Genomic DNA, 21405 nt, shown 5'->3' on the forward strand with positions numbered 1-21405 from the left:
AAGAATTAGTCCACCGATTAGTTTTTTGTTCACCATTGTTGAGAAAAAAGAAGTTGTTTTTTGTGTGTTGTAATCAGATGACAGACGTGAAGAGAATTTAGCGGCTTAATAACGTGTGAAAACGTTTGTTGAAGAAGGAAGCTTTTTATGCTGATAAGATACAGTTAAACACACTAAATATGAGATGGAAAAATTACTTGGCAAAATTTGAGAAATTTTCCGACCTTTCCTTTAATGATCTTTTTATAGAAATATTTTGAATTAATAGTTGGGAGAAGTTGATGCTACAGGTTAAGGTATTTAGAGTAAAGTTTTGTTTAGAAAACACATTAAGTTCAATAAATTCAGATACATCAATTTTTAGATTTATTCTGTTTACCCCTCTCCCCAGTGTTTTTTGTGCCCCGATTACAATGTATGCATTGTTATATAACACGTTACTATGTAAAAAAATAGCAGGTGTGCCAGGGGGCGTAAAAATTAAATGACCGCTAAGTTGCAGGGTGGGAGGAACAGAATAGTTTTTTTTACTGAAGCCGTAATATTTATCCATCACAATATCAGACTCTGACATAGATGTCAGTGACACAGAATATCCCATAGTCACATTTTTCCAGAGCAAGGTTTCATTGCGCACCTACTTTTCTCACTTTTCGTTCGAGACAGTATTTCCCAACCCTTGTCCAGATTTCTATTCCCAAGTTTGCAATTAGCTGCAGGAACTCTGCTGCTAGGAGGAGGCTCCCTCCGAGGAATAGTCCGAACAGACCCCCAACACCACTGGCGATGGAGAATAGCTCATATTTGGGGAGGAGGGTGGTGGAAGCTTCGGTGAAAGATCCGCCCATCCGAAGAGTCAGTTCAACCAGATTTCGTCTCATGTATTCGAATGTCATATTAGCCGATTCGAAAGACGTGTTCCGCTGATGTATCAAATTGCTGATTTTCTTGTATGAATCATAAGAGGGAAATTTCGTCCAGGTCTTCTCAAAGTTGTATTTAGTCCAGCTGCACTGTGGCTTGCATTTCTGATTGCAGGATTCTGCAAAAGAAGCACAACGGTGCTCGTTAGAAAAAGTTAGGGTGCTCGTTGATACAAAACACATCAATATAACAGTTTGTTATAATTCAGATAAAACTATAGAAATTAAAACTCTGGGAATTCATGCTGAGCTTGTTTTTACGATAACTTCTACAAAACGTTTGATTATAGTTACTCCTAAAGTTTTGAAATTGATATGACTGATTTTTTTTTGTCTCTATAACGTAATTTATCTTCCGTTTAATTCAAAAAAAAGCTTTGAGTACCGTAGTCAACAACTTGGAGTGTATTATGTTTTTACTTATAGTAGTCTTTATGTAAGCCGCTAAAGGCCACAAAAATTGATGGATAATAAAATTTCAGGTTTCGGAGACAATTTTCCAAAATTTAAGATGACAGTTTTGTGTTTTGCAATATATATTTTGATTTTTGGCGTTAGCATATTCAAAACAAAGTTATGATTTCTTAACTCCCTTCAATTTTCCTTCATTTTACTAGTAATGTTTTCCTTTACGTATTTTTTGCGAGTAAAAAAAGCTGTTTTTGTGAATTCCCAAATTCTTTTTTTTGTCTGAATTCTGTTATTTGTTTGGCCTTGAAATCCAAAAAAATCGCTTGGCTCAAAATTTTGTTGTAGTATAACTGTTTATGCTAGTAGCACATGACTTTTGGGGACAAAGTTGCCATGTTATTTCGGTTATTTCGTGAGTAGACAAAATGTTCTCCGGTTAAAGTCTACCTTTTCTGATCGTGAAACCGGCTTGCAGCAGATTAGTCTGATGTTGCTTAAACTGGAGCTAGAAGTAGGGTTAAGCAGTGGTTTGTGTTCATTTAAACAAACAAATTTACAGAGACAATTAACTAATTAATCAGTAGCGTTTGTAATAGAAACAAATATAAACATGAAGATATTGATACCCAGACTCAGTGTTTCTGTTAGCTTCGAAATAATGTTGACAGAAATAAAAAGTAAAGTTATATCTGAAATTTTGTAGCCAACCCCGAAAGTTTGAGATATTTTTGCCAGAATTAACCGAATTTAAAACGAAATCAATTAAAATGTGAAAAATTAAAATATGGGGGAGAAATTGGAGCAATGTCTTACTCTCCCTTTTCCAAACTTTGTCAAGACTTTTCAAAAAAATTTTGCTAAAGAAATATTTTCATAATCCTTCAGGTCCAATCCTATGAAAAGTTCTCTCGTGGCAGAGTGTTTATTAAAAAATATGGAAAAACTTTACTGGGAATTCCTACCACCATTGCTAATTTTTGAAATTAGTTCAGTTAAGGAAAAATTGACGCCGGGAAGGATGCCAGCTGCTTATCATATTGTTCTGTTCTCACTAATGGGGGATCTTTATACCCCTGACGAATATTTGTATTACCCATACTATGATCATTCATAATTCCACATGAAACAAAAAAATTCTTAATCAGATATTAAGGTCTACGATTCTTAAGCCCTATGAGTGATGTTTATATAATTAGAAAGAAAAATATATTTTCTTTGTATGATAAGTAAGAGCCGTATATGATCTTTAATGGGCTGTTAGAATTCATATTTTTAAATTCTGCTCTCTGATGTTTTTTCTATATAGTTGGTGCTGCATTGTATCACCGATGCAACGCTATGTAGCGCTCGCAAAATGCTGCAAAAATTGTTAGAAATGACAGTTAACAGCAATTGCGTTGTTGTGCAATAGTTAGAAAATTAGTATTTGTCTGTTGTTTTCAGCTATTTGGAATACAGGCATACTGCAAATAATCACATAAAGGAAAAAAAAACAAACAAAGTTGACGTGTCGATGTGCTGGCATCGATTTATTATAGAAAACAACATTATTCGTTCCTTTTTTTAAAAAAAATAAAATTGCTAAATTTCATGAGACAAAAAAATTTTGCGAACTGCCTTATTTCGTTATACAAACTGTATTTCTATTTTGTTTACGTAAAAATTCCATAAATGACTAGGTATTAGTTGCCAGAAAACAATTTTTTTGGTATCAAGAAAATTTAGATTCTTATGATCCATCTTCTGCAAAGATTTCATCAAGGATATAATAATGTCCTATAAGATTCATTTAAACTATGTAATGTTTAGTATGATTATCAAAAAGCTTTTAGAGGATATTTTGCTAGTCATTGAGAAATAGAGGTTGAGAATTTTTTCAACAGGGAGCTACTTTCACAACCATTTCAATCATTTGAGGCAATTGCTTTAAAATTAGCAAGTTTGGCTACATTATATTTATTTGTTTATATTTTTATTTGAAGATTGCAAAATATTGATTAATTATATCATATGAAAAAATATTTAAAAAATTCTGTGTTAAATTTCGGTGCTTTTAGTTTTTATATCAGATAACAGAAAATCATTATAATTTCATATCAAGACGTTTTTCAATTATAATGGAAGCACTTATTTACGATTTCAATTTTTTTACATTGATCAAAAGCAGATGGGTAATGTTCCTTCAGCCTAATCGTCTCTAGTTTTCTCTTATTTTCCCAAGACATGGGAATTTTGTGAACACAGAGAAAGCAACCATCAATTGAAACGGTGGAAATTGTTTAAAATTATCATAAAATGAATAGTGTTCCAAATTATCTAACTCTCCATCTATTAATCTAATTTTTTTGTCAATTCTGTCTCAGTTGTCTTTAAGGATATTATTTGCCAAGAAATTTATGGGTTTCTTGCGTGCGTCCAGAGATTCAATGATTGGATTTGATGGCTGCTTGCTTTCAATGAGCAAGCTATCCGTCTTCATTCGAGTTGCGTGATTAAAATTTTAGTCAAAATTCACTTAAGATAATGTCAAATTATAATGTCGAATGTCAGAACGCGTGTAGAGCTCTGATAATTGTTCGGTCAAGAAGTTAACAACAAAAAAATGATATGTAAACTTTTCTTCAATAGTTTTGCGTGTATTAAAGGAAGATCGTTGAAAATTTTGCTGCTATAATCTTAAAACTTGGAATTCATTTTAAGACCGTTTTTATATTTCTTTTGAAAAATCTAATTGAAAGAAGATCAATGACATAATCTAAAGATTTCTTGTTTACGTAGGCACTTTTTTGAATTGCTAAACAATTTTGAAGCCACCTGGATTGAAAAATCTAATGCGCTTAGAGGTTTGAGATAATCCTTTTGGTAATTTTGTTACTAGAAAAATGCCACTTTTGTGGCAGCGAAAAGAAGCCGCGACAGGTACAAACGTTTAAGAAATTTCATTTAAATTTACGCTTCCTTTGAACAGGACGCATGTATTTTGCTGTTGTTTCTCCATGGCCTGAACAATTGGAAACAAAGTTTAATATGACAGTTTTTGTTCAATGACATGATAAGCTTAGATAAAAAGCAAACAAATTTCACCAATAGTGTTATTGAAATGCTGAAAAATCCATGTGTTTTTATACATTTAGTTTTTTTTAAATTTTTTGAGCGTTGTGTTAGTAAACACATTGCATATATATATATATTTATATATATATATATATATATATATATATATATATATATATATACATATATATATATATATATATATATATATATATATATATATATATATATATATATATATGATAGTTTACGTCCTAAGCGCAAAAAAATATTTTAAAAACATCACATTAATTAAAATTCCACCATTTATTTATATAATAGACTAGGGGTTTGAAAAATTGTGCTTAATGGAAAATTTGTTTTGTGTAGGGCTGTATTTTATTATCTGTCGTTTAGAACTGATGCTCATTTCCTCTTTTTTTCTCACTTTGCCGTTCTTTTTTGTATCACAATATTATATCATTGGTTTACTTTGTCATAAATTTTGTAGAAATTATTTTGGTACGTTATTTTGCTTTATTTAATCCGCTTTTAGATTTTGCCCCTGGCTAAAATTTGAGAATTTGAGTTTTTCCGGCACTTTACTCTTCCATTTTCTTATTTCATTGCCACTTCTATGTCTTACCAAAGTTTTCAATGGTGCATCAAAAAGTTGATTTTTTTGCATTAAAATTTTAGTTTCTTATTGGAATTACTGGAATCAGTGTCCGTAGAAAATCAATTTTACTGGTTCACATTGAGAACTACCAACATTGAAAAAAACTATCGATTTTATCATTTTTTATGTTGGAAATATCTGTTGTCAGCATTGGATACTTCTCACTCTTTCACTGGAGATGATCTGTTTGATGTCAGGACAATATACCCAATGCCATTATACCCAATGCATTTTGATATTTTTGTTCATTAATCCGACTACCTATTGGCAGTCGATATTACATGTATGTTTTAACGTACTTAATGGCTGTGGCCATGCCTCAGCGGCCTGCGGGACTTGATATGAAAATATCACTACTAAACATGGGATTAGATAATCTACTTGAGTATATTAACAAAATACATTTAATAGCGGCGGCTAATTTGTAGTCGGATTATTGAACGAAATTATTAAAGTTTATTGGGTATAATGGCCTTGGGTATAGTGGCATTGGGTATAATGACATTGGGTATAATGTCATGTAGCTTATCTGTTTGTTGTCTTGTGAGATAAATCTCATTTGCTAAGTCTCAAAGTGCAGAGAATCACATCATGTGATAATTTCTGTACTCTTATTTGAAAAAAGTGAGCACATTCTGCCGTTGAGGAGTCGAGACAATTGTATACTCTTTGACCAATTGTGGCAATCATTCTAATCCTTTTTTCGTAATTATTGACTACCATACAAGTTTTTATGTGGTTCGCATGATATTTTAAATGATATTTCATAGTTTTTGTTTCAGAATTTTTTAAACAACTATAAATAATCCAACCGTTACGCTTTGAAGGTCACAGAAAAACGAAATCGGTTAGGTGGTTTGACGAGATAGTGACACTTTGCCAATATTACAGAGAAATGAATCTTCAAATGCTTGATAAGATTTCTTATTTAAGTCTTGCATGAACTTGCCAATTGCTAGAATTTGTTTCAAAATTAGGCATTTAACCGAGTTCTTATCAAAACATGTCAAGATTTTGACCAGCATATCAAGTTTTGTCACAAGGAATAAGATATCTCAAGATAACGGCTCAAGACCTGCTAAGTAGGTTGTTTTTTATAGAGTGGCACAATTTTTTCACAATACTCATAACCTGCTTGAGAACAATTTATTATTATTATTATTCTTATACTCACCTGTCAAGTGTGTTGTTTCTTTTCAACGTACTATTACCCGGGTCGAGGTGTCACCGCCATTGAACGCAAAAATATGTAAGATAAGTGGTGAATGCGGAAAATTTTGTAAGATAAGCGGTGAATGCGGTGAAATTACGTAAATCAGGCGGTGAATGCGGTGAAAAAGACCTTAATCGCCTGGTAGCGTTGAAATTATGTGAGAACAACAGTGAATGCGGTGAAATTACATAAATTCACTGCTTAACTTAATGGTGAACTTACATAAGTTCACCGCTTAGAAAAAAGTTTTAAAATTGTACACAGCTGTGAAAAGACCAGCAGTGAAAGCGGTGAAATTACATGAAATCACCGCTTTCTTCAGTGGTGAAATTACACAGACTCACAGTTTGGAAAAAAAGTGTTAAAATTGTGTTAAAACAGCTTTGAATACGGTGAAATTATATAAATTCACCGCTTAACTTAGTGGTGAGTTTACATAAATTCACCGCTTGGGAAAAAGTGTTAAAATTTTGTGAGAACAACAGTGAATGCGGTGAAATTACATGAACTCACCGCTTAACTTAATGGTGAACTTACATAAATTCACCGCTTAGAAAAAAGTGGTAAAATTGTACACGGCTGTGAAATGAACAGCAGTGAAAGCGGTGAAATTACATGGAATCACCGCTTTCTTCAGTGGTGAAATTACACAGACTCACAGTTTGGAAAAAAAGTGTTAAAATTGTGTCAAAACAGCTTTGAATGCGGTGAAATTATATAAATTCACCGCTTTAGACAATAGTGGTAAAATTGTGTGAGAACCGCAGTGAAAACGGTGAAATTACATAAATTCACCGCTTGTTTTAATGGTGAAACTACACAGACTCAGCGCTTGGAAGAAATTGTTAAAATTGTGTGAAAACAGCAGTGAATGCGGTGAAAATACAAATATTCAACGCTTGTTTTAGTGGTTAAATTACACAACCTCGCCGTTTGGAAAAAACTGTTATAATTGCACGAAAACAGCAGCGAATGCTGTGAAATTATGTATATTATTTATAAGTTTGTTTGTTACTTTCTTCAGCGCGATAACCCCCCGCCCTTGTTTGTGACCCCTTCGCGCAGCACTATACCCCAGCCTTCTCTGTGACCCCTTTGTTGTGCATTTAGATGTTCATTTATATGTTTGCTTGTTTCTTTCTTCAGCGCGTTAACCCCCCGCCCTTGTTTGTGACCCCTTCGCGCAGCGCGATAACCCCCGCCCTTGTTTGTGACCCTTTCGCGCATTAGTCTTAGCTATTTAGGGTCTTTGTTTTTTTCTTTGGCGGCTATGTCAGGTGCGCTCCTTATGGAGCACAGTAATGCGCCGGCTCTTGTCATCAAAGAAGCTAAAAAGGCGCATGCAAAAGCTAAGACAAGTTTACTGCAGCAAAAATCTGAACGCAAAAAATCGGAAAAATATGTAAGATAAGCGGTGAAAAGTTTTTTTCACCGCAAATTTCTTACATAATTTTGCTGTGAAATGCGGTGAATGCGGTGAAACTATGTGAGATCACCGCTAGAGTAAGCGGTGATTTTACAAAAGTTCATCACAATTCACTGCTAAAATATGTAATTTCACCGCTTAATATTAGCGGTGAAATTACATATTTTAGCAGTGAATTGTGGTGAATTTTTGTAAGATCACCGCTTACTCTAGCGGCGATCTTACATAATTTCACCGAATTCACTGCATTTCACCGCAAAATTATGTACAAAATTTCCGGTGAAAAAATAACTTTTCACCGCTTATCTTACATATTTTTCCAATTTTTTCTCGACTCGGGTAACATACGAGAATATTTCTATTATTTCCCTATCGACAAGATGTATCAAAGTTCATTTTACTGAGCTCACTGTAAATCTGGGGCATGTCAAGAGGACACATGATGATGTTGATGGTGCTGCAGAAGACTATTGGAGTGAAGTTGTAATTGTGTCCGTTGTCAGGTACACACCCACACAGTTCGTAGTTGAAATCAATCAGACACTCACTCACACACAATGCATGCGAGTAGCCAGCATCGTAGTATCTCAGCTGCCTTAAACGATAAGAGTTGCTGGTTAAATGACGCCAAAGAATGAACCGTTTTCAACCTTGGCGATGTTTAACATTAATTGGACCTAGAACCCATGAGCTAAAGAAGAGATTATGTTTATAAAATTCTTATATATCAGTTGGGTACTTCACCCGGGGTTGACGTGTATAAGGTTGAAATTGGTGAAAAATGTAGAAAAGGTGGGGAATATGTCACCCGTTAGTGGAACAATTTTTAAGGGCGGAGAAAACTCATTCCTATGCGGAAAATTTCCTTAAGTGAAGATTTCCAAACCCTTCAAAAACTGCTTTGTGGCAGGTTTTCATTCGTAAATTGAGCTATAAAGAATTTCTCCTTTAAACAGACTAAACTCAGCACGCCCCCTGCCTCGGTTCAACAGCACCACATGGACTAGTAACTATTAAACATGTCAGAATAGTATCTGTAAATCGTTTCACTTCCGAATATCGAAAGGAGCAAAAACATGACATATTGTTGAACGTGCCCCCTACATTGATTTCCCAAGTGAGACATGGTTTAAAGCTCGACCCAAAAAGATGGAAAAAAATTGATTACAATTGTTCGAAAACACAGACTGGCTGCCCCAATGATTGTGGAATTTTTATCGTGTAAGGTCTGACAAATTTCTGACAAAACCATCCTGCTAATAGCCTGTAAGGGGATGCATCTTCTTATCAGATCTGATAAGACGTTTATCAGATCTTATACGATAAAAAATCCTATTATAAGATCTTACACGATAAAAATTCCTCTTATAAGATCTTACACGATAAAAATTCCTCTTATAAGATCTTACACGATAAAAATTCCTCTTATAAGATCTTACACGATAAAAATTCCTCTTATAAGATCTTACACGATAAAAATTCCTCTTATAAGATCTTACACGATAAAAATTCCTCTTATAAGATCTTACACGATAAAAATTCCTCTTATAAGATCTTACACGATAAAAATTCCTCTTATAAGATCTTACACGATAAAAATTCCGTCTTATCAGATCTTACACGATAAAAATTTCCTCTTATATAAATTCCTGAAGTATGGTATATGCTCCATATTGAAGACAATTCAGAGTTGCTCTCAAGCAGTAGCCTAAAAACTACAGCATGCAACACTTAAGTGTCAGAGCAACAAAGAGAAAAATATCTTATACTGTCTTTTAAGACTTATAAGATATTGTAAAAAAAGATTATTTGAGTGGCAGGGGCTTTGTCCGAAGCGGTGATTATCAAACAAGGCTGAAGATTTTTTTTTCAAAAACCAAAACTGGACTGCTAAGTTTAGCCATAGTACCCAGTTAGGACTCACAATAAAACTGCCGCCAAAACAGAATCAACAAGCACTTTTGTGTTTCATAATTGGTTAGCTGACTGATTATTTTTTTACTTTCATAGGACCTTGACTACGTTATACGGTTATATTGAAATAATTAAATTATGTCATATCAGATCTTACACGATAAAAATTCCGTCTTATCAGATCTTACGCGATAAAAATTCTGATAAGAGGAATGTTTATCTTATAAGATGTCTTGTCAGATCTTATACGATAAAAATTTCTCTTACCAGAATTTTTATCGTGTAAGATCCGATAAGAGGAATTTTTATCGTGTCAGATCTGATTATATCTTACACGATAAAAATTCTTAGTCAGCATCTTGTCAGATCTTACACGATAAAAGTTCCAGAATCACTGGGGTGGACACTTCCAGTTGAGGCCACTACTCAAAAATGTACCTGTCCTTATAAGAAACAAATTTATTAGAGCTAAGAATTTTTTAGCAATTTTCTGTTTGTATTTGTACCTTGTTAAGTCCAACAATTTGATTTGCTCGAAGCGTAAAAATAGAAACGAAACAATGGGGAATGAAACAACAAATTTTTTTCTCTTATCTTTTTTGCATGTGTCATAAACTATAATGAGAGAGTCTGGAGCTTTCTCTGTACGGATCGTTATAATGAACGTCCGCTACTAAATCAGACTAAAAACGCAAATTTATAAATGCCCTTGACTTCTGGAATTTTAATCTTCCAAAAGTCTTTATTTCCATAACCTGTCAGAGAAAGATCAGATAATAATTCGAATATTAAACTTTTTTAAAACAAGCTGGGGAATACTGAGATGTCATTCTGTTTCATTGTCATCTTAGGCTAAAGATAAATTAGCCAAGGATACCTGAAATGTTTTCATGCTAAATTGAGTTCAATTGACTTCAAGCGCCGAAATGAGAACACTTCCAGATGACACAAACAAATTACACTTGATGAAAATGTTCTTCACAATGATTGTTCCAACGAATTCTTTTGAAACACTTGTATAGCAGAAACACCAAATCTTGAAATTTTTGGTGATTTTGATTTTAATAGAAAAAATAATCTCGCAGAAAAGTAATCAAGTGGACCACCATCTCCAGAGGAAAACAATCCAAAAATTTTAAATAAAGCGAAAACTTTTATGTTCAATTCCACTTATGTAAATTATGGAAAAAGTTTCTCCGATTGATTGATAAGGTAAATATATTTGTGCTCTCACATTATAAGAGTGGAAGTGAACTTGGTATTACAAAACTACAGACAAAAGCATAAAAAAATGCGGCTGCAAATGTTTTTTTTTGGTGGCTCAGTTTTTATCGAAATTATTACACAGTCTTAAAAATTTGGGGTTTAAGATCGCCTCGTTCAAAAATGCTATACCTATACCGTGATATTTACCTCAAGTGCCTTCAGACATCAAAATTGGTATATTTGAGCCTTGTAAAGTTTTTCTTGTAGAATTATATATTGTAGGATTAAAACGGAGATCTGATGAGACAAAAATACCAATTAGAAAATGGGTATCTGAAAAAATGCCAAAGTCTATGTCAGTTGAAGTTAATTGCAAATCAAAATAAAATTACACGACTTTGGTTGGCAACTAAACAGAAAGTTTTTTTTACAAAAAAGGTAAATTTATCGGAAAAAATGCAAATAGTAGAAAAAATTGCTAGATGAAATATAATTTTCTCACAGTTTGTGTACAAACTCAAAATCTCTCTGATATGATTTTTTGACCAAACAAGCGGATGAAATTTAGGAGATCAAACAAAAAAGTGTTCAGGAATAAGAAATGAAGAAAAATGGCCAACAATTTTTTTAGGCGAAGCATGGTTGTAAAGATAAAAGATATATGGTTATAGAAGATAAAAAGATTAGTATCATCAGCAATAAAGAAAGCATCTAATAACCAATTAGAATAACTCGTTCACAGCTCAATTACCGCTATATAAAACTCTGCTTATGATTTTTCCCTCTTCGATTTTTTTTCTTTTTCCCATTGACTGTTTTTATTGTTTTCTTGAGCAATAGTTGTTTAAAACCATTCTCGGCAAAAAAATAAAACTTAAAAAGCCTGGAGACCCCAAAACGCATAACCATGCGTATTCTGAAAAAAACCTCTAAATTATGTAATACTAAGCACATTTTTGACGGCCGAAGTGAAAACTTAAACTGAAATCTATGAAACTCACTCGAAGCTTATACTGATTTAAAATTCTGTTGGCTGATTACTGACAAAAACCTGTGTAATCTTCAATACGTTGTGGAAAAATATCAAGACAAAATTATGTAATACATATAGAAAAATATAGCTAAAATGTGAAATTCTTTTCATTTTCTTAAAATTACCCACCCTTTTGGACTCCAGCCAGAACAACTGATATCAAAATGCGATGACTATATTTTTATCCAATTGTTTCACGTGATAGCTACAGCAATAAAATCACCGAGAAAACGAACGCAAAAGGAACGAAGACTAAATGTTTTTTCTTGACAAAGTTTTGCTCAAGTTGCAATGCCTCCGCAATGTTCTAGGGAGACATTTGTTGCGCGCCAAAGTGTTTCTTTTCTTTTAAAATAAGAAACTGCCCCGCATACATTTAAGGGCTCAATAAAAAAGCTTGAGCAATTAATCTGAGGCAATCTGGAGCTCACAATTGGCAAAAAGGATGCCATAAAAATCCAAAAATTGACAGAAAAAAAGACAAATCAAACTTCAATTTCCCATTTCCTTTAACAGAACCAAAAGAAAATCATTACTCATTGAAAAAGCTCACAAAGCTCCCAAGAATTACCAATAGCATTCAAGAACAAGCGTCATATATCAATCCATTTTGGAAAAAAACGGCATGTTAAAAACTTAAGAAAATGCTTCAAAATTGCCTCAAGTAAACAAAAAGATAGCTCCTTCAGCAAAAAAAATTCAGACCTAATTTTTTCCTTTTCTCTCAAAATAATACAGGAACGAATACCTACATTGTTTTCCTCTCATTCTTTTCTCTGCCTGTAACTTTTGTTCACAGTTTGACCTAAATACCGGTTTTCCAGCGTAACCTTATCTTTAGCATCCTGCTTCAAAATAAGTCGAACCGACTTCAAATAGCAACTGACGATGGTTTTAGCTAATTCTTCATTTAAATAGCCGATAGACTTTTTGAATTGCGAAGACAGAGAAGAGGGGAAAATTAATAACAAAAAGGTTTTTGTTACCACAAATCTCTCTAAGAAGAAGGTGGCTATTAAATATAACCATATTGATGGTCTTTGTTTGATTACAAATAGTTCTATAGAGGCGTTTACCAATTTTCGTGTTTTTGTGTTAGTTCATTGTTATTATTACTCGTGTTCCCTCTAATGTTCTCGTGACAATTGTCATGTCGTTTGAAGCGGATTGCAGCCACCCGACGCCTTCTGGAGTCTAGAAATCTCGTCGAGTTGGTACCATTCATTCCCCATCAGTTTTACCCTTATTATTTAACGCCCTCCCTCATCAACCACTCCGATACTATTTCTCCAAGCAAATTAATTTAAAATACGTTGTTAATTAAGCTAACATCAGCTTAACTGCGCCATTAAAGGACTCATTATGCCCCGCTCATCAATATAAACTTCCAGAGCAGCCAGCGGTCTCCTGGCGAAAATTTCCCCCGGTCGTCATCTCCGCTGTTGTACTTTTTTTTGACCTTGCAAAAAAAAATTGACCTTGCAAATTTTTGTGGCATAGATTTGTAAGATAGCACCACCGCATACTATTTTGGGCAAATTGAGGTCATTTTAACATGGGTTTTTGCATGGGTATCTTCCAATGAGGGTTACATACAGCATTTTGGTGCAAGCTGCAGCCAATTATCTGCAGAACTGCAGAACTAAATAGCTGCAGTTTTTTTCGCTACCGATACGAGATTATTACTCAGCGTTTGAGACCATAGCGCAAATCATACTTCTGATACAAATGAGCTTGGTCTTGGTGTAAATGTGGTAGAATATGTAAATGTTGCAACCTCCAACCTTTTTGGGGTTTGGGAACTTTAGGCTAACCTGGGTGTTTGTCAATTTTGTCAATTTTGGCCAATATCTTTGCAGAGAGACACAAAAATGATACCATTGAAAAGCTCCCTAAAACTGAAACCATCCGTCGAACGATTTCCAATACTTTCCATTTCCGAAACTACAAAGCAGGCTCCAACTTTTTGAAATTAATTCACCATTCCGACTTCTTTGAAAATGTATATCTCCAAATTGCCTAACAAAAAATACTAAAAAACAGAATTGAATGAAAAACCTAGAATGCAAGGTTAAACTATAGGAAATCTACAGTAAAACGGCAATTTGAAAAATTATATCAAGAGTGCAAAGCTAAAATATATCAAATCTTGATTAAGAAAAGCGTTAAATATTTAGTAAAACATTTTTTTAGTAAAATAATAAATTGGAAAATTTTAGTTCAAGTCAACTTGAGTTGATATATACCTATGAAAGGTTTCCTATGGCTACATCTGTCTCTGATTGTGATCTGGTTTTTAGAGTAGATATATCAAGCAGTTTTGTGGACAGTTCCAACTAATTACTTTAACTGAACAAAAAATTAGCCCATTTGTACTTTGAATTGAACTTTCTCTACTTAAAAATGATGTTTAGAATCAGCAGCTACCTAAAAACGGAACTATATAAACTTTTCACCTTTAATGGACTAATTGATTAAACAAATTTAGCATTTCAATTTGGGGAGAATTGCGAATTACTTAATTCTAACAAAGTTTTACAAAGTTAAGCCTCGTTCAGCTTTCTAATCATAACAAAAAGGCTCGGTAATGTGCGTTCGCACAAAATGTTCTGACACCGCTAAACCGGATTTTTCGCATAAATGTCTACTAAATGTGGAACAGATAGAAAACCACCAAAAAATCAAGTATTTTTGAAAAAATGGTGCATGAACAAAAAGATCGCCTCCAACGCAATTAATTCAGGGGAGTAACAAATGCCCCAGTAGATTATTGAGTATTGCCATTTTTTAAGAACGCGAGTCAGGACAAACAACAAAATCAAGCAACAACAACCGACATTAATTATATCCAAAACATTGTTCAATTTAGAAAAAAATAATGAAGCCGAAATAGCGCCAGATAAAACTGAAATCAAAGAAAACAGTTTCAATTAATTCCTTAGAAAAAATATGGGAGCAGTCCATTATAAGGCTCGTTAACAATTAGACCAGAAAGAACAAAAACTTCAAAGTTAACAAGTTCGCTTATATTTTTAAAGTTATAGTTTTCAATGTAATGAAAATGATTGAATATCAACCGAAAAAATTCAGCATGTTTAGGATCACCTAAAACTTCATAAGAGGGCCTTAATATTTGTTTTTATTAATCTTTTTAGCGGTTACAAAAAGAACAACAAATAGTGACAACAAACAGAAGTTCTGTTAGAACTTGTAAGAAAACGCTATCGAAGTCGTAAAGCCAAATTTTGGCCTTCAAAATATGTTAGATTGCACTTTTTTATTAACCAGATTATGCAATGTGACCTATCATCAATCAGACTAAGTATCAAGAAGGCAAAAAAGAGAAAAAGGCAAAATTGAGATATACTTTTGTTTTTTTTTTGGAAAAAATTACATTCAAAGTTATGAAAGCAATTAGCTACGAAATCAAATATCCAAATACGTTCATTTAGTCGTTCAAAGTCAGCCCTGAAGCCCTGTAATTATTCAGAATATGTCTTACATGTACAAAATTTTTATCAAATATAGATAAAAATCAAAAATTAATTCTTTTTTCTTTTGCGAAAAACTGGTTTCGTAGCCAGAAAAGTCATAACGACTTATTTAAAAAACATTAGAATTTGTACAAAATTTTGATCAAAACATCCCTTGTTGCAAATAATGTCAAATGTGATCTGTAAATAACAAGACTAGGTAACAAACAGAGAAAAAATGACAAAGTTGCGAAATTAGAAAAAAATTAAAGAGTTCAATTTAATTCTTCGAGAAAGTAGTGTCCAAGCCGTTAAAACCATAATCTATATCTCAAAAGAATTTGATATGTTCAGTTTTGCCTCAAAATGGGCGCCAATGATGCAAAATGTGAACTGTTAATATTGTGATAGTGTCAAAAAACGAAAAAAAATCTGAAAAATGGGCTAATGGGCTAAGGCCTAGCAACAAAAAAAAGAAAACTAGTAGTATCACAGCCAGAAAGCCCCCACTTTCATATGAAACCCCCACAAAGATTAAATTTTAATTGATTTGAAAGAAAAAGCATCTTTTTTTTTGCTGACACTATGCAAGAGATTGACCAAATTAATAGAAAAGTAGTGGAAAATTCAATAAATCATTGTTTGTTCAAAACCCAAATGTTTTTAAAAGTCAAAGCCACCGTAAGTTTTCGAGTATAAGAGAAGATACATTATTTTAGAGTAGTTTAGGAATGCAATTGAGAAACTGACCTATCACCAGTGAGCTTTGATTTGAGTTTTTCTGTTATTGAACAATCATAAAAAAGATCGAACTTTTTTCAAAAGACCGACTGATTAAAGTCCGAATTATCTTTGGATTGTAACAGTTCAAGAGTGGACGAAAACTAGCCGTGTCAGCACTTTTTGTGATTTGAGGACACTTAATTGTTTTGAATATTTTTTCTATAGATATAAATAATTTATGATTTATATCTAATGTAAAAAGTCTGAACTTTCAAATATTTAGCCAAAACTCTAACCAAAGAAATTAAATGAAAAATCAGCAATACTTTTTTTGAAAAAATGCAAATGCAATCAAGAACACAATTGTGGACAAGTTTAACATATCTTACTAAAATTGACAAAATTTTAGGCAAAAGTTCCATAAAATGTGAATGAAGTTAACGCAAATAATTCTAAAGTTCACAAATATTTTAACCTCGATAACTCGCTCGAGAAAACGAAATTCTAAAAAAAATGTAATTCCATATTCTTTTTAATGATACCAATCGCAACTCTCTACTATGAATATATCGATCCGCCAAAATTGTCTGAACAAAAAAAGCCCATTTGAGTATATAGTTCCTCCCCCCCTCAAGAGGGGACGGAACAAAAAAAATTTTATTGATCAACTAATTCAGCTCTTTTTGTTTATTTCTTTTGATAAATAGTAAAGCAACTGTTCGTCGATTTGGACTCAAAAATGTTCCTCAAGTAGACGTTATAGTTAGAAAAGAACTGACGGAAACCTTTTTATCTTTTTTATTTGTTCATCTTCCTTTGTAGAATATTGAGATTCCAACAAGAAAATTTTGGAAAATATTTAGATTGAATTCAAATTTACTATTCAAAAATTTGGGCAGCGTTGAAGCCTAAAGGAACGTAAAGATTAGCAATTCGGAGATAATTATTTCACAGACTATATATTTCTTGCTACATGCTTGCTATATAATGGATGTTCATTTTTTACTGATTTTATTCTTCCCTAATACCCTCCTGACTCTTGAAAACGAAATGGTTTTGCAATAGGTCGGAACACTTTATTTGCGAATCAGAGATGGTGTCAGTCCCCCTTGTCCACGATATATCTCAACAGTGTTTTTGAGAAGTTAGGATTTTAGTTAGGATGATGTAATAGTGAAATTGGGCAATTGCTAGGCAAAACTAAGCTAACATCTGGTGATAATCAACTTCTTTAAAGGGTTGAAACTAAGAGATTTTTTCACAGTTAACAATATTTTTTCTTTTTCTCATAAAAATAAAAGACTGCCGTCGAATTACTTTGACAGGCGCAGGCGAGTGGTTGCCGTTGGTTGTAGTTAGCATAAGCACAGGGATGATATCTTCAGAGGTTGAGGATAGAAGCGGAGGGTTGTCAAAAAGTGTGGATGAAAAAAATAGAGGGAGGCTCCGGTCCATAATCGCCCCTTGAATCAAAACTATCTGCCGCATTCTTTCCTCAGCAGCTTTGGTGAATTGTATACATAGAGACTACTAAAACTTTAAGAAAGCTTCTCAGACTTTTTCCACCAGTTCCTCTCGTTTTTAAAGGCAGAAAACCGTTTCTCACATCTTCCGGTTAAGAAGGCAAAGACTGTCAAAAAAACTTTTTCACAAAAGAAAATATGCACTTTTGCAATAATTGTCCCAAAAATCCTTTGAGAGCGTTTGAAAGAAATCGCTTGTTCCGTTGACAACAGAAAGTTTTAATTCAAGTTTCCTTTTTTTCGAAATTTTTTACTGGTATTAATGACTGGAAGGAGATAACACCAGCGTCCAGGCATTTGATTAGACTTTTTGCAGCCTTTTGAAATCAACTTCCAGAAATGGGCTTCTGAACAGACTCTTGAGTACCTTTATAACCAGGCCATTTCCAAGGAATTCAAGAATTTGTCCTTATATCAGACTAATTTGAGCTCTATTCAGACCCTTGTCCGCACATTGACAAGGTTGTTAAGCAGTGCTCCAAGGCCATGCAAATACTAGGGTTTAACTTGGTTCTGGGGTGATGAAATGTCAATTGATAGTTATTATTTTAGCCTCCACAGTATTTGAGCATAATCATACAGGCAGAACTCAACTGTTTTGATGACAATGATCCACGAAGGCAATCAGCACTTACCCTCTTTTCCCCTCCTGTATACACCCATTGAAGTTTGTCTCATCAGAGAATGTGCGAGTGGACACTTGTACATCGAAGCTCTTCCCAGGAGCAATGTCGAAAGAGTAGCTCTTATCCCACGTGTTGAACACTGTCTTCTCTGGGTCATACAGAAATACCTGGATTGATGCCCCTCCTCCCACGTCATAGTAGCCAATCCCCTCGTCCATCATGAAGTCTGAAGCGATGAAAAGCAGTGAAATTTAAGTTACCGAATTTTTCCTGACCGGAAAAATGGTCTGCTATCTTAAGTACAACTGATTCGCTTGTCGATGTTCCAAGAATATACCGTAGCCCAAGCTGAGGTCCCAGACCGAAGGTCGATATGTCCAGACCGCAATGAAGTCAGTAGGGGGTGTTGTGCGTTCAAAATTACACGGTCTGGAAAGAAAAATGAACGCTCAAAAGTCTGGACATAGGAACGCACAAGAAGTTGAATTTGGAGCGCACAATTTTTGGGGTTGGAAGGAACGAAAATCTGAACATATGCTCTTTTAAACGCGGGAAAAAAGCACGAATATTAGTGAACAGAGTTTTTGTCTGGAACACTCTGAACATTGATATTTTCCGGTCCGTGTAATGTTCTGGGACGGTCTGAACATACCAATTTTTGGCCGGGTCATCAGCCTGGGAGAAGCTACAAGAACGGTACCGTACTATTGTGTTGTTACAAGACCTTGAATGGTAACTGCCCAAGTTTAGGCCTCAAATTATAATGCTCGAAAACGCTCGACCAAAAGTGGTATGAAAAGAAAACGCTCGACTTAAATACTTCATGGAAAGACTTTATCTTGATTCAAGTTTTTGCTGACCGATAAGTCGTATAAGATCCTGCAAGGTAAACGTTATTGGCGAGAAATTTGTAGATTTAGCATTAAAAACCAAAGGGTTAAACCACTGCTTCATGATCCCAAAAACAAGACACGAAATCCGGAAATTTAAGTCATATCCCAAACAGTTTTAAAAATATCAGAAATTGCGAAAAATGCAAAAGTTGCTAAGATGAGAAGAGAAGAAGAGAAAAACCGGATCTTCAGACGGTAGCTCAGACGGAATAAAAATGAAAACATATAAAACAATAATCCTATTCACCTATATTATACAAAATTTGATGTATAACGTTTCAGCGCAGGGAAAACAAACTTATTCAAAAGTTTTAACAAGGAAAAAAATTATGACTATTGATAATAGTTTCTATTGATCTAAAACAAATTTAGATTATTGATTATGATACAAATGTTTTGAAAACGAGTTTGCTGAAATATAAGTTAAAATTGTCAGTAAAATTGTCTCAAGTGTACTGGGAGTCAAAGAAATTTCTCGCAAAAAATCTATCTGAAAGAATGTGAATTATGCAAGCATCTGCGAGGGTTAGTTTGGGTAAAAACGGAAAAGGTCCTTATTTTCACCATTTCTTGAGTTCAGAGTATGAAATCTTATGAGTTGAATGACCTCTGTTAGCAGTCTTATTATATATCCAATAATTAAAAATATATTACTAGGTTCATTGCTGACGTGATTCTTACTCAATCTAAACATGATTCTAAATGATAAACCAACAGTCCATTAATTAGGTTTAGCCTCCCCCTCATTTCCGTCAATCTCATTAATTGCTTTCTTCTTTTTTTCGGTCAACTGAAGCAATCTGTTCAACTCCCTTCTCATTTAGTGGGTGGCTCGTAAGAGAACCAAAGTTAATTGAGCCGATTGAAAGAGAGCCGATAAATTTATTAAATTTATTAGTTGATCAATTAGGATAAATTTGACAGCCATATAGTTTGACTTCTGAAAAGAGACTATCGAATTCTCAGCCAAAGATAAAAGAGCATTTCAGAAGAGAAATTTTGTTTTGTTCTAGTAGAAGAAACTGAAAGCGAATTGATAAATGGTTATCTTGAGAATATTGCAGGCCATGGCCACGCCTCAAAACCGGACATACGACCAATTAACACAATTAGGTATTTCTCTTGGTAATCATCTAACAATTCAGGGAAATAATAGACAATTTTCTGCTTTCGGCTCTTTTTAAAGTTATTGTGTCTTCGATTCTCTTTAAACTCGGCTTTTTACAACGTCGTCTCTTCTACACGTAATCCATTGGGTGAGTCGAAAAGAGTAAATTAATAGAAAAGTTCTCTCTCATTGGTGTGACATATTACTTGGTGACGTACAACAATGCCGACGTATACAAGTGCCGATTGTTAGAGTGCCGAAAATTTATTCAATACCAGTTAATTATCAATTAAATTTTAGTGAACATTAATTTCAAAGCAAACAGTATCATTATTTCGGTTGTGATAGAGTTGAATCAAGTCCCACGAACCTATGAAGCACAACCATAGTCCTCAATTATTGTTGTTTGCATTAAATTTATCTCACCCCAAATATCTTGTCCTTGCAAATAATGCTTAATCTTAATCCAAAGTCTCACCAATTCATTGCAATTGGATCAGTATTTTTGCGCTCGTTCAAGTTGAAGTGGTGTGATCGGTTTAAAAATTTCAGATCACTTCAATGAAAAATGTCTAAACCAATCAGTTCACTTCAACTGAAATGAGCGCGAAAATTCTGAACCAATTGCAATGAAGTCGTGAGATAATGGATTGTTTTTATTTATTAGGACAGGATATTCGGAGTGAGGTACATTTAATGCAAACAATAATATTAGTCATTCTGCAAGCCTAATACTCAATTTTTTTCTACTTATATTTGGATCTCCCAGCAAACCAATGAAAATATGGTTTCTACCGAAGAGAAACGACATATATAATCCTCCATATCTTAAAAACATTGGATAAATGAAATTACGTCAATATAATATTGGGTGTACGGACCAAGTAACAGGGTCAGTTTCTGCTGCGGGTGACTGATGGTTCTATCTGAAGGCGCAAACTCATGGCAGTACACGTTCTTAGTCCGTCTTAAGCTCCATTCTTTTTCGTTGACACAGTCTCGTCCCTTCCACTGACACATCAGAACCTTTAACGTACCATCAATAGGGACTCTTTTTAGACCTGAATTGGTTCAAATATACCACAAGTAAATTTACTCGGAACAGTAGGTGAAATCTATTTTACAATTATATTCGAGTATGAGAGAGAGAGAATATTTCAAATCAGATTTCGACAAGCAACTATTGCCATATTAGGAAACTGAAAACGATGGGGGGCAAGC

The 21405-nt window shown here is 33.8% G+C and overlaps 1 protein-coding gene across 1 annotated transcript in view; it reads right to left on the bottom strand.

Annotated features, from left to right (window-relative positions):
* Positions 1 to 626: 626 nt before the first annotated feature.
* Positions 627 to 21405, bottom strand: part of LOC142336704 (acid-sensing ion channel 2-like) — a 97599-nt gene continuing 76820 nt past the window's right edge. The window contains exon 7 of the mRNA XM_075385617.1: positions 627 to 1042. Coding sequence (XP_075241732.1) covers positions 627 to 1042 — 416 coding nt within the window. The remainder of the gene's footprint in view (positions 1043 to 21405) is intronic.

The sequence above is a fragment of the Convolutriloba macropyga genome, chromosome 3 (genome assembly GCF_964194025.1).
Source record: "Convolutriloba macropyga chromosome 3, txConMacr16.3, whole genome shotgun sequence".
Lineage (NCBI taxonomy): Eukaryota > Metazoa > Xenacoelomorpha > Acoela > Convolutidae > Convolutriloba > Convolutriloba macropyga.